Raw genomic sequence first — 13,871 nt, forward strand, 5'->3', positions numbered from 1 at the left:
GCTTACTTTTTATAAAAATCTGCCACGTGGGGAACCAATAAAAAATAAAAAGTTTTTTTTTTTTTGTTTAATTGCTCGGCAACGCCTACAGCGGCAAAAATACAAGCAGCGAATTCCGCCCCAACACGTAACACGCATCACAACACAACACAAAGTGTCCTTCGTTTGTCCAGCACTTAAAACAACTATTTATTTTTCTAACAATATCTCCTCCAAAAGTCTCTTTTTCTGCTCCGAAACACTGTTTTGGCTGCTCCAAAAGCCACTTTTGCTGCTCCAAAACACTGCCTTGGCTGCTCCAAAGGTCACATTTGCTGCTCCAAAACACTGTTTTGGCTGCTCCAAAAGGTGCTCCAAAATGGCTTAGGCCAATCACATCACTGCGAGTGCCCTTACTGCATATGCATTTGTACAGCTGAGGCACATTCTGAATCAAGAACATTGTGTATCTTACCTTCAAAAACACATCATTTTGGGGGTGCAAGAGGAATTGTAAGGCATATCTTTGTTTGTATTGTCCTAGTACGTATCGCAGGCACGTAGCCAGGGGGAGGCTTATGAGGCCCCCCCCCCCCCGATATCTTCCATTTTGCATGGGTCCTTCTCTCCCCTCCCCCTCATACAGCATTTTGTTATGAGTGGGCCCCCCCTGAAACAAAATCCTGGCTACGTGCCTGACGCATCGACTCCAACTTAATGCGGAGTCAACCCACCTTGTTGATAAATTTAATGCCTGCCAGGTAATTTGTTTTGCATTCAGTTAATATATCAGTATTCAGTTAGGTATCCCAAGTCATTAGTCGTTGAGATGCAGTCTCTCTGTAAGTCAGTCATGTTTAACATTCATAAAACTGCTTGTCAAATAATGGCACTGTCGAGGACATGTACTCGGCTCGAGCAATCGCTGTCCACAAGCTGGTTGTGTGGATACAGGCAGCAAACATCCCGGTTGAAACGCCCTTCCTCGCAATGTAGCTCAAGACTAGGTCAGGGCCCCACTCACAAACGTCTATACTTTGCATCTCTTTAAGCTGGACCACTTTTGACACTACAAGCCATTGCAGCAAAAACAGTGTGACACATGATTATAAGCTCGACGTACCATAGCGTCCAACTTGAAGGTCACATGGCTTGCAGCTTCTGCTGTGGTTAACTTTAAACTGAGATAGTTTGGAATAATGCTCTCGGTTTTTAGTGTTGCCCGGCACGGTTAACAATTTGGTGATATAGTGCTGCATTGAAAAATCTGCATTCGTGACTGTATCACCTTATGAATGCATACTAGCTATTAAACTCTCCATTCTGCAGAGAAATGAAATGCACTTTGCTTCCAATTGCAGCTGCTTCTGGAACTTCATGGTATGAAGCACCTTATGGCTGCAAGCTCTGACCGATCTTGTTCTCTGGTCTGCGCAGGCCCATTGCAGGGAGTCACTCCGAGAGCCTCACCAGAAATTCCTGCCCGTGGTCGTTCTAAATTTTTTTCTTGTAGGTATGCATCCTTTCAGTCTTTCCCTAATGTACTCGGGCGTTTTCTTTTCATTGTCGCAGATTTGCCTCAAAATTGGTTCAGCACAGAAATGGATGCTGTACAACCGTATCCCGCATATTTTGTTCAAGATAACTTTTCTTTGCGAAAGCTAGATTTTTTTATAAAGGTTAGTTTTTTTTGTTTTTATTTACAAGTTTATTTGAGTTTCCGTGGGCAACACTAAGACGTTATGCCAAGGGCAAGGACAAGTTCACTGCTCTAACTTGTTCTCAACTGATTGCAAGAAATTTTGTTAATGTCGTGAAACCTCTTTCCAGCACTTGCTTTGCAGCATGGAAACAAATTATACATGGGACATACTCTTTTTTAGACTGCTTGCTCATTCTGCAGGTCTGCCTTCTATAGATGTCGTGCTACTGGAGAGCAGGCGAATTCGATTGTTGGTTTTGCCATTGCTTTTTTTTAGCTGTTGTCTTAATAGTTCTTGTAAATTTAAAAATTTTCCTAAAAAGCAAGTCGGCAAGAATATCTAGTTTGACTAGTTAGCTGGAAATAATGATCTAGTACCCTTTAGTCAGTAAAATAGATAGTGTATGCCGCTGTTAGTGTCAAGTAGAGATGCACGCTTTTTAGGCATTTGCGCAGAGTGGTACCCATTTTTATTGGTTAGCCTCTTGGTGCGCCAACTAAACTCTTTCTATCCAGACACCTGCCCTTTGCTTTTATTTGGCAGGCTCTGGCAATAAAATAATATAGTGTTATTCCTCGGTGGCTTAAAAACCTAAAGAAAGAAGTTTCTCCATGTTTAAACGCAAAGTTTTATAAAGGCAAAAATGAATTAAGCCAGTAGCAGACGACACATAGCCTCAACAGTGCTCCGCGCCAACAGCGTTGCGTCAAAATAGTGGTCGTCTCCTTTTTGCTGCCTTCTCTCTCCCTCCTTCGGCGCTCTCCTCCCTTTCCTCCTTTCCGCCACCTTTGTCACCACACCCACTGGCTAAACTCTCCCACTATACGGCTCTGCATTGCAATAGTAGTTTTTTTTATAGTCTTTAGAGTTAAATGTGAATATTTGACAGAAATCTCCCAGGTTGGGGTGAAAGAGGGTTAAATGAATGCATTTGATCATTCGCCTTAATTCAGTACCCATCATTTCAAGGCCTGTGTGGCCTTGTCCTGGGGTGTGTCTATGACTGTGGCTGTGAAGGAGCAGTTTTTTAATAGGTACAAGTACAAAGTATAAAAGCAAAAGGATCTATGTGCTGATCACGAAAGAATATGCTAGCCATTCTAATGTAGCTCTGCCAAGTACTTGATTGTGATTTGTTTTTATTTCCAGCTACTTGGTTGCCTCAAGATCTGGGGATCCTAGTGGCCACAAGCTTGGACTCAATCTTCTTCTGTGGTCCGGCCAGGACCATGGGGGAGGTAATCCCAGCAACAAGAGCATCACAGTATCTCCCTGCCTGTGACTTTCGATTAGCATCACGACAAGGGCGTGCTCATGCCACCAAGTGTTAGGTATGCTACTCGAAATAAGCATTCTTACCTATTCTTGAAGTGAAACAGCAAAAGCACTGCTAAGCCTAAAATGCAAAAAACATTCAAATCTCGGGTTGGATGGAGTTCCAATTACAAAAAGGCGTCTGCAGACATGATTCACATGTGAACTTAAAGCCCACGGATGTAGGTTCGACGGAGTCACAGAAATAACTTCCCGCAGATGGCTTCGCTAGTGTCATACCCAAACAAATTCTTAAAATAATCATTGTGTTACGTTGGTGTCATCAATCTTATGTACCTACCCCACCCAGCAGTCGGGAGATTTGAAATATAAAAAAATGGGAACTTGCACATTGTCAGCTCCGCAAAGATAATATATTGAACCGAGCATAGCACGTTCAACTTAAGAAAGCAATTCAGTGCAGGCCTAGTTTTAAGGTTCACATATTTGTAACTGCCCTTCATAATGAAGTAAAAACTGCTGAAGTTGTGGCCCACTACAGGCTTTCTATTGGTGTTAAAAAGTGTTATGGCAGTTTAAACAGCTCGCTCCAAATATTTTCTAGAAATGCATAGGTTTATGGAAATTATTATGTGGATGTTTGCAGACAGTCATGGTGAGACCAATCTTTAGTGCCAAGTGTTCCACTTATTCAGAGTTGGTTGAGTCTAAATATTGTAGGTCGCAAATTAAATTTTTATGGTATGCAATGGGCACAATCATCCGTAATGACTAGCTCTACCTAGGGGAACTTTATACGTTTACTACGGCAAGATGGTTTCGCAAAACTAAGTATTTAGTTTATTCAACTCATGCACTAACCTTATCTCTAGAAACTTTTTATATTCTTTACGATGCTGAGTTAGGATTCTGGAAGTAGTTTTTCTAAAACTACCCTAGACATTTCCAGTTGATAATTTTTCTCGCAAAGCATTCGAGAGAGCCAAACCCTGTAATATACGGATGGAATTCCAGAATGATGCGACTGGCAGTTTGAAACATCGGCACTGTAACAGTAATAATGCCATGTCACTTGCCTATGTAATGCTTATTTTCGCAGATCAAACTGCTTTTTCCGTCTGCACTCATTTTCAGTGGACTCATTCAGCGAACTCGCACCCGAGACTGCAGCGCTGGGTTCTGCGAAGTAATTTGAATGAATATAGATGCAACAGGTTTCTTTGAGTGTGCGTCTAACACATATTCTTCACATTGAATCTGCTACTGTATTTATGACCGTGTCCTTAAATGTATCCACATTCCAGCTTATTTTTATTTTGACGTTTGAGTTTTCTTCAGTACTTTTCTCAACATCTGTTCTTGTTGAGCCGTACTCAAGACCATACATCTTGTCTTTCCCTATTACATTAATATATAAAACTGTTGATGCCGAGTGAGAATTCAAGGTACCGAATCTGTTGTGCGAGTTAAATAAGAACCAATAGAAAGCTCTACAAAGGAAATTTTGTTAAAGGAGGCTGTATAAGCATTAGAATAGCACATGCCATGCTAAAAAAAAAAATACAAATTCTTGTTAGGTATGCAAGGATGACACTGCTGTGCTGTTTCTGATGTGTCACAAAAAAAATCAGTGCCATACAGTGTTCCTTATGGAAGTACAAACTGTCGAATTCAAAGCCCAGAAGTTTTATTCAAGAATGTTCCTCAATACAAATGTATTTAGAGATCTGAGCCACTGACTCATACATGACTATGTGGCGAACATTCATTTTCATGTGCATTATAGTTTACAAGGTCTAGTCTGCATTGATTTATTGCATTCATGCTGAAACTGGGAGGGGTTCTCTGGGTATGAATAAAGATATAAACATTTCTTAAAATCAAAACATTTGAGAACAGACTATACGGCTCTGCATTGCAGTAGTAGTTTTATTTGTAGTCTTTACAGTTGAATGCGAATATTTGACAGAAGTCTCTCAGGTTGGGGCGAAAGAGGGTTAAATGAATGCATTTGATCATTCGCCTTAATTCGGTGCCCATCATTTTAACGCCTACGTGGCCTTGTCCTGGGGGGTGACTGTGACTAAAATAAGAGGATCTATGTGCTGATCACGAAAGAATATGCTAGCCATTCTAATGTAGCTCTGCCAAGTACTTGATTGTGATTTGTTTTTATTTTCAGCTACTTGGGTGCCTCAAGATCTGGAGATCCTAGTGGCCACAAGCTTGGACTCAATCTTTTTCTGTGGTCTGGCCAGGGCCATGGGGGAGATAATCCCAGCAACAAGAGCATCGCAGTATCTCCCTGCCTATGACTTTCGATCAGCGTCACGACAGGGGAGTCCTCGTGCCACCAGGTGTTAGGTATGCCACTTGAAATAAGCATTTTTCTTACCTATTACTAGAACAGCAAAAGCACTACTAAGCCTAAAATGCAAAAAAACATATTCAAATATTGGGTTGGATGGAGTTCCAATTACAAAAAGGAGTCTGCAGACATGATTAACATGTGAACTTAAAGCCCGCGGATGTAGGTTCGACGGTGTCACAGAAATAACTTCCCGCAGATCGCCTTGTTCGTGCTTTACCCAAACAAATTCTTAAAATAATCATTGTGTTTCGTTGGTGTCATCAATCTTATGTCCCTACCACACCCAGCAGTCGGGACATGTGAAATATAAAAAAAACAGGAACTTGCACGTTCAGCTTAAGAAAAAAATTCAGTGCAGGCCTATATTCATGGTTCACATATGTGTAATTGCTCTTCATAATGAAGTGAAAACTGCTTAAGTTGTGGCCCACTACAGGCTTTCTATTAGTGTTAAAAAGTGTGATAGAAAACATGATTGCGCTTGGAAGACGGGGACATAGGAAGGACAGACACAACAGAGCGCTAACATTCAACTGATTTAATTCAAGAACCTCAGCGTAGAAACGGACTTTGTCACCGCACCACATCTCAACCAATCCGTTCTGCCACGGACCGCAAGTACGCCAACTCCTTATCCGCCAAGTCAATTGACGCCATACTGACACAACTTGTGCCGGAACTATTTATAGTGTCAGCCTCCATAATCTCGCTAACAGTCCTATCTTTGTGCCTCTCAAGAACAGTAGACGAAGCAAATAATTGTTTGCACCCGCAGTCATGACAGTGACACGACAGATCATCACTGCGAGTGCAAACCATTATTTGCTTTGTCTACTGTTCTTGCTAGGCACAAAGATATGACTGTTAGAGAGATTATGGAGGCTGATGCTATAAATAGTTCTGGCACGTGTTGTGTCAGTGTGGCGTCAATTGACTTGGCGGATAAGGAGTTGGCGTACTTGCGGTCCGTGGCAGGGCCACGGATTGGTTGAGATGTGGTGCGGTGACGCAGTGTGTTTTTACGCTGAGGTTCTTGAATTAAATCAGTTGAAAGTTAGCACTCGGTGGTGTCTGTCCTTCCTGTGTCCCCGTCTTCAAAGCGCAATTATGTTTTCTAACGTACCGTACCAACTTGCCCAACAATCAGCACTTGTTAAAAAGTGCTATTGTGTTTTAAGCAGCTCGCACCAAATATTTTCTTGAAATACATAGGTTCATGAAAATTATTATGTAGATGTTGGCAGACAGTCATGGTGAGGCCAATCTTTAATGCCAAGTGGTCCACTTATTCAGAGTTAATTGAGTTTGTAAATATTGTAGGTCGCAAATTAAATTTTTATGGTATGCAATGGGCACAATCATCCGTAATGACTAGCTCTACCTAGGGGAACTTCATACGTTTACTACGGCAAGATGGTTTCGAAAAACAAAGTATTTAGTTTATTCAACTCCTGCACTAACCTTGTCTTTAGAAACTTTTTATATTCTTTGCGATGCTGAGATAAGATTCTGGAAATAGTTTTTCTAGTACTACTCTAGATATTTCCAGTTCATCATTTTTCTCGCAAAGCATTCGAAAGAGCCAAACCCTGTAATGTACGGAGGGAATTCACAGAATGATGCGACTGACAGTTTGGAACATTCGGCACTGTAACAGTAATAATGACATGTCACTTATGTAATGCTCATTATCGCAGATCAAACTGCTTTTTCCGTCTACACTCGTTTTCAGTAGACTCATCCAGCGAACTTCCACCTGAGACTGCAGCGCTGGGTTCTGCAAAGTAATTTGAATGAATAATGATGCAACAGGTTTCTTTGAGCGTGCGTCTAACACATATTCTTTATATTGAATCTGCTAACTGTATTCATGACCATGTCCATAATTGTATCCACATTCCAGCTTATTTTTATTTTGACATTTGAGTTTTCCTCAGTACTTTTCTCAACGTCTGTGCTTGTTGAACCGTACTCAAGTCCATACATCTTGTCTTTCGCTATTACATTAATATATAAAACTGTTGATGCCGAGTGAGAATTCAAGGTACCAAATCTGTCGTGCGAGCTAAATAAGAACCAATAAAAAGCTATGCAAAGGAAATTTTGTTAAAGGAGGCTGTATGGGCATTAGAATAGCACATGCCATGCTAAAAAAAAAAAATACAAATTCTTGTTAGGTATGCAAGGATGACAGTGTTGTGCTGTTTCTGATGTGTCACAAAAAAGCAAAAAAAAAATCAGTGCCATACAGTGTTCCTTATGGAAGTACAAACTGTTGAATTCGAAGCCCAGAAGTTTTATTCAAGAATGTTCCTCAATACAAATGTATTTTGAGATCTGAGCCACTGACTGATACATGACTATGTGGCAAACATTCATTTTTATGTGCATTATAGTTTACTAGGTCTAGTCTGCATTGATTTATTGCATTCATGCTGAAACTGGGAGGGGTTCTCTGGGTATGAATAAAGAGATAAACATTTCTTGATATCAAAACATTTGAGAACGGACAAAAGGAAGGATCTGAGAACGGTATCTTAGATTCTCTTCTTTTTCTTACAGTATATCTAATGTTCACTTTATTTCACCTGATGCATTTCGTTTTTAGCGCAGCTGTTAGCACCCGTTTCCGCGTTTCGCGGCGTCGCTGTCGGCGTAACCGTTTAACTAAACTTGGCAGGAAATTGAATTAATGTTGTGGTCATGTGACGTTAATATTTCCGCTAAGTCTAGCTGAGAAACTGAATGTTTTTATGGATGACGTGACACGGTCATGCGACGTCATTTTCCCCGCTACTTTTAGCGGAAAAACTGCATTTGTGTTGAGGTCATGTGACATCAATTTCCGCGCTAAATTTATTGGGAAACTTAACCCGCTAAATTTAGTGGGGAAATTTCCCCCTAAATCGGAGGGAGCAGAAGAGGAGGAGGGGAGGGGAAGGAGGGGCATACCCTCCCATCTTCCTCTTCGAGAGCTGTACTGTATTTTCTCATTACAGAGAATTGTAAACGTCTCATATTTCATCTCATGTTTTTTCAACTTTTATATTGCAGGTGCGCTTGCAGCACAAATCTGGGTTGTGCTGATCCTCTACGCACAAGTTAGGAACTCCTGAGTGACAAGAGTGGGAGTTTGGTCTGACAGCTCAAGGGACACCATTGTTCAGTATTGAATTTTAATTATCTTCTTTTGAGCAAAGTTAAGCTTTGCTGCATGCAGTTCTTCTAAAAATAAATACCTGCAACCAAATTTACCAGGTCACGACATTTTGCCTCTGCTCTTAGTGCTCCTGGTGAGCCTCAGATAAGAGCTTACTGGTGTGCAAACATCATAATTGTTTGAAACCACTCACTGATGTAGAGACTCATTGACATGCAGCATTCCAATGAAACGCTGGATATCCACAAGTCTTTCTTGAACAATGCAAGCGAGAAAGGAAGCATACAATCATATTGTATTGGGGGACATTCTACAGAGTGTTTTTTTTGTATATTTTACAGATTTAAAAAAAAAAGCCGTAAAAGCTACATTTACGCAGTCTGTACACGTGAGTTATATGGCCAGGGCGGCATAGTATAAAAGGCTAATTTGTAATGATCAGTCGGCTTATTACAGAGATGTGCCAGACTTCTTTCAGAAAACTAGATGGAGGTTCATTCTCGCGTGGTTTTATCCCGCGAATCTGAATATCCCGTTCGTTTTCCACAAAGATATAACTAAACGTGAGAAAACACAAAAAAAACATCCTACCAATAGTGACATCGTAAGAAGACCTTTCAGCCGCCAAGTGTGTGTCGCTTAAGGGCCGCGCGTCCAGTCGCAAGTTTTCTAGGTATATTCTCCCGCATTGGCACCAGTTGGACACATTTTTCTGCCCCTTTAAAAAATAGCATGTGCGTGCATAGCTTTCATAGGCGCTGAAGATGCGTGAACAAAGATTTTGAAAGCTGCTCTTGTGACGTCGCTCTCTAGGGAAGTGCTTTCAAAGCGCTTTAAAAATGACTCTATGCAGCCTCGATTAATTAAATTAGCAAATAATTTTGATATTTGAGATTCTGGAGGTCAAATGAAGAAGATTTAAAGGTGTTTTTTCAAATACAAAACCGCTTCAGCCTCTCTCTAAGTATAGTATGTTCCTGAAATTTTTAATCAGTGAAAATAGACCCATGGTTCCAATTAGAAACTTCTAAGCATCATCAAAACACACTAAATCAATTTTCTTTGTGAAGATATAAGACAAAAGCAGCATTTTATGGTGTTCTAAAAAAATGGTCAATTTGGACGCGTTTCCAGACTTCGGTTTCTTACCAGAGCGCATCTTTGCACCTACGGTCCTGCTGCCCGGTGGCCGCAGTGCGAAGCCGCCCCCTCGCCTCCCTCGTAGGATGGAGGGAAGCAAGGCGCACGTGTGTTGCGCGTCTAAGCCCCTGGGGAACAGGACCGTGGGCGCAAAGATGAGCTCTGATAAGAAACTGAAACCTAGAAACTCGTCCAAATAAAGCATTTTTACAGAACGCGTAAAATGCTACCCCTGCATTATATCCTTCTAAAAAGAGTTGATTTTGTGGTTTTCAGTGACTCAGCAAGTTTCCAATAGAAACCATAGTTTCATTTTCACTAATTAAAAAGTTAATTAACAAATTGTATTTAATTATCTGACTGATCGTTACGACTAGGTCCCTATACTACGTACGCCTGGCCATATAACTCGCCTGCTCAAATCGCATTAATTTAGCTTTCACGACCTTTCTAAACATATATGTAAAGCTTAAAACTAAATTGCCGTGTACAACAGTGAAAAGGCGAAACCACCATGTTGGAGCCATATGGCTCCAACATGCCGGTATCGCCTTTTCGCTGGTATAGGATGTCCCATATTACGTTATCCATGTATGGTTCCGTCCGCCTACATGGTTCCGCCATAATCCACTATGCCGGTATAGGATGTCCCATAATACGACACGCTTGTATGGTTCCGCCTACCTGTATCGTTCCGCCGTAATCCACTATACTGGAGCTGCCTTTTCGCTTGTATAGGATGTCCCATATTACCGTTACGCTTGTATGAGCCTTTTCCATCATCTTTCCATCATCGATATTTTCCAACAGGGTTGTGTTTTATATTTATATATTTATATGCATACCCACTCCTTTCAGCACCTAGCGGGTGCTCAAAGAAAATAAATGATGATGATATCTTATTAAATTTGAAAAATAATAAAAAATGCTGATGAAATCATTTCATAATTACATTTTGAACTTTAGAGGATTTGCAAGCGAGCAGGAATGTCCTCAAAATTCAAATCTAGAGTTGAACCTTAGTGATAGGTTTCAATGGTTATTACACTCGTGAGCTCCGGTCCAGTTAAACTCCATTGGGGATATGTGTACCAACTTTCCCTTTCTTCTCTTGCTTCTTGGTCCTGATGCCAATAACTATTAGCCTTCACCTTTTGTTCTACTCCCCTTTATATTACATTACCTTGCTCCACAGCGCCCCTTGGCCGGGAAGGGCCAAGGGGCTGTGGACTAGGGTTTAAAGCGATTCACGCCTTTGCAATCGCCGGTTAGTTTTTCCAATTAACCCCCCGACTTGCTTGAACACTTTTTTTTTCACTTGGTTTCTTTCATTTCGGGTGCAGAGCTCTTCTGATCATGCGCACCGCGCGATAGAGTCAAGCTTCACTTCCTGCACCTTTTCGCGTGCTCCAGGACTCACCACTTTGCATCATGGCAGAAAGCTGCGGCTGACGTAGAAAGCTGCGCCTAAATTAGCTAAATTGGCGAAACAAGTCGTCACCTTGATAAGTCAAGATTATCTGGTTACGATAATAGATGCACCCTCAATTTCAAAGAAGAGTACAAAACAATCTTCATATGTTTGAATACATATTTTAGTTATCGACAGCCGTGAGAGTCCACGTGAGTGATATTGCCGCGCGAGTGCTGTTTTCTGTTTCATTTATGGTCCACCGAAACGTTACTGCCCGTTTTCCGGTGCATTGAGGATTTACCCGGGGTAAAAGAATCAACGAGGTTCTTTCGCAATAGTTCTCCTAGATGTTCTAATATCAGTTTCAAGTACACAGGAGCAACTGGCCTGTCGACTGACATGTTTGTTTAACTTGACCCTGTCTCGCTTCAGAACGGAACTGCTGACTCCCTCTGAGCCCAACGCGGTTTCGGTCAATTCAGTACAGCATCTCACACCGCCGCCCAGAGGGTCAGCGCCCCCTCACGTTTCTCCCGCCTAAAGGCGACACTTCTCCCTTCAGCTGCACTTTGTAGGCGAGTGCAGAGCTCGTAAGCTAATATCACTCAGAAGACAAAGTATACGCCTTTCATTGGACATGGTACTTGTTTTACGGTATTCGCGATTAAGAAAAATGCTAACAATCGCTTTATAATTGGAATTCGCTGTGGCCACAAAAAAAAAAAAATATATATAAAAAACGTGGTCTCTTTTTATTGTGGCTTTTGAAATATATTCCTTCTATGGCTCTTTAAGTATGTCCATCTGGCCGCCCCTGAACTATAGAATCAAAGGCATGTCCTCTCTCAGACCGAGTGCTGATCAAAGCTGTGCACACGCTCTCCTCTTTTTCCGGGAAATAGAAAAATATAATTGTCCCCTAGCTCAGGTCCACGTAGCCGCTCGCGCCGTCTCACGACGAGCAGAATGATAGGGCGCAGCGACGACAATACGCACGTGTCTGCCGCTTTGCCATGTACTTCCTAAAAGCTTCAGGGCGTTTATCGCTTGTGTCGGTGTCCCCAATAGCGATGACGCGCTCGGCAGGTCTCGTCTCCTTGGCGGTACTATGCTACCTAGAACACATTTGCGACTGTAGATTTTACCGCGTCCTCTTTTAGGGCTACAATTTCTGCTCGAGGACGTCGCACAAGTCTCACGCTGTTTTCTGTCGCGATCCTGACGGCGGAATCACAGAGGAGGCAGATACGACCGATCTTTGCTCCGCTGTGCGTCCATATTCAGCTTGGCACTCCATGGAAACCTTGACAGCCAGGAGTTTGGGTCGCCCCGACGACGACGACATTCCTGTTACTTAAGCTTTTGCCAGAACTTTTCCGACCGACCACCAGGATTGCAACATCCAATAGCATGACACACCGGATCTTGCGATGTCGTTCGTTGCCACTTGGTGACCACTTTCGATGCATGGGCGGTGAAGGACGCTGAACACACAAGCCGGAGACGGGTTCCAGGCACTGCAGCGGTACTGGTTAAAGCGACCCGCTGAGTTTGGTCACAGCGAGACAAAGATTTAATTTTCCTCTCGCAGAGCGAGCGACGATAGCGTACGTAGATGGTTCGTCTGCTAACGTGAGCGAAGAACGCGATTTGTCTGCTACGAAGCGCCATTCTCAGACTAAAATTAAACAACGTTCTTTGTTGTCAAACCTTTTGTGTCTGCTTCGCTTGGCCGTACGTATGTTCTTTGTTGTCAAGCCTTTTTTGTCTGTTTAGGCGTTTTTGTCTGTGTCGCTTAGTCGTAGATCTATTAAGGACGCGACGGTGAAATAAAATTTCAAGCGCTTTTGCAGTTTTGTGTCTATCCTTCCGTTCCTTCTTTCCCCCGGCTTTAGGGTTACCATGTCAGTATCGAACCAGCTCGCCTGCACCCTTGCTTTAGCGTTATGTAATTTGCCTCTCGCGGAGCGAGCTAAGATAGCGTGCGCTTGTAGATGATTCGTCTGACAACACGAGGAAAGAACGCGGTTCATCTGCTACGAATCGTCATTAGCAGACGAAAATAAAACGAGAAAACACTACATCGTCTGCTAAGAGACCGGGAAGAAAGTTGATCGTCTGCTACAAACCGAGCGCATGCGGCGAAGGGAAATCGGGCGCAGGCTGAAATTGTGATAGTCCGCAATTTCACGTTGGAAGTCACCGATAACTCGAACTTCGTTTCCAAGTCTCAAGATGTTCTGCCAGCAAGCAGGAGTTAACATTTCCTGGTGGACATAGGAGTACAATTTACAAGCACGTCAAAGGCAGTGATACCTCTATTGCTATGTGCATGTTGGTGGGACGTTCTGACCAAAATATTGCTCGAGTGTGACTTCGCGAACCAATCAAAATTGTTGCATTGACTGATTAAGCGCAAGCCATTGGGCCAAGTCTAATCAACAGCCGAGAGCGCTCTCACTTTTGAGTAAACCAAAATCGGACACCTGGCGCAGAGCGAGGCAAGAACGCGTAAGTTACCGTCTGCAAGTTTCCCACGTAGTCATCCGAGAAGGACACGATGGCCTCCACGCGGTGGCGCATCTGTAGGTCGCACAGGTGGTGCAGGATGTAGCAGATCTGCAGCTTCACCCCCTCGGCCACCTGCATGTCTATCAGCCCCAGGGCGCCGCCATTGCCTGCAGTGGGCCACCAACAGACAGAGGGAGTGAGTGTTCAGCGTGAAGCATACTAGCACGAGGAAGCTTAAAAAGACACTTAAGTCCCCTAAAACAATCTTTCTTCGAGTAAGTAGATAAGACACTTGCGCCATAAAATAAACTTTCTCCG

At 42.6% G+C, this 13,871-nt stretch overlaps 1 protein-coding gene across 1 annotated transcript in view; it reads right to left on the bottom strand.

The window, feature by feature from the left end:
- LOC8026823 (ryanodine receptor) overlaps window positions 1-13,871 on the bottom strand; it is a 561,398-nt gene that overhangs the window by 257,476 nt on the left and 290,051 nt on the right. Inside the window, exon 50 of the mRNA XM_040217827.3 lies at window positions 13,563-13,720. Within this exon, the coding sequence (XP_040073761.2) occupies window positions 13,563-13,720 (158 nt within the window). The remainder of the gene's footprint in view (window positions 1-13,562; window positions 13,721-13,871) is intronic.

Source organism: Ixodes scapularis, unplaced genomic scaffold (assembly GCF_016920785.2).
Source record: "Ixodes scapularis isolate PalLabHiFi unplaced genomic scaffold, ASM1692078v2 PGA_scaffold4__175_contigs__length_147842914, whole genome shotgun sequence".
Classification (NCBI taxonomy): Eukaryota; Metazoa; Arthropoda; class Arachnida; order Ixodida; family Ixodidae; genus Ixodes; species Ixodes scapularis.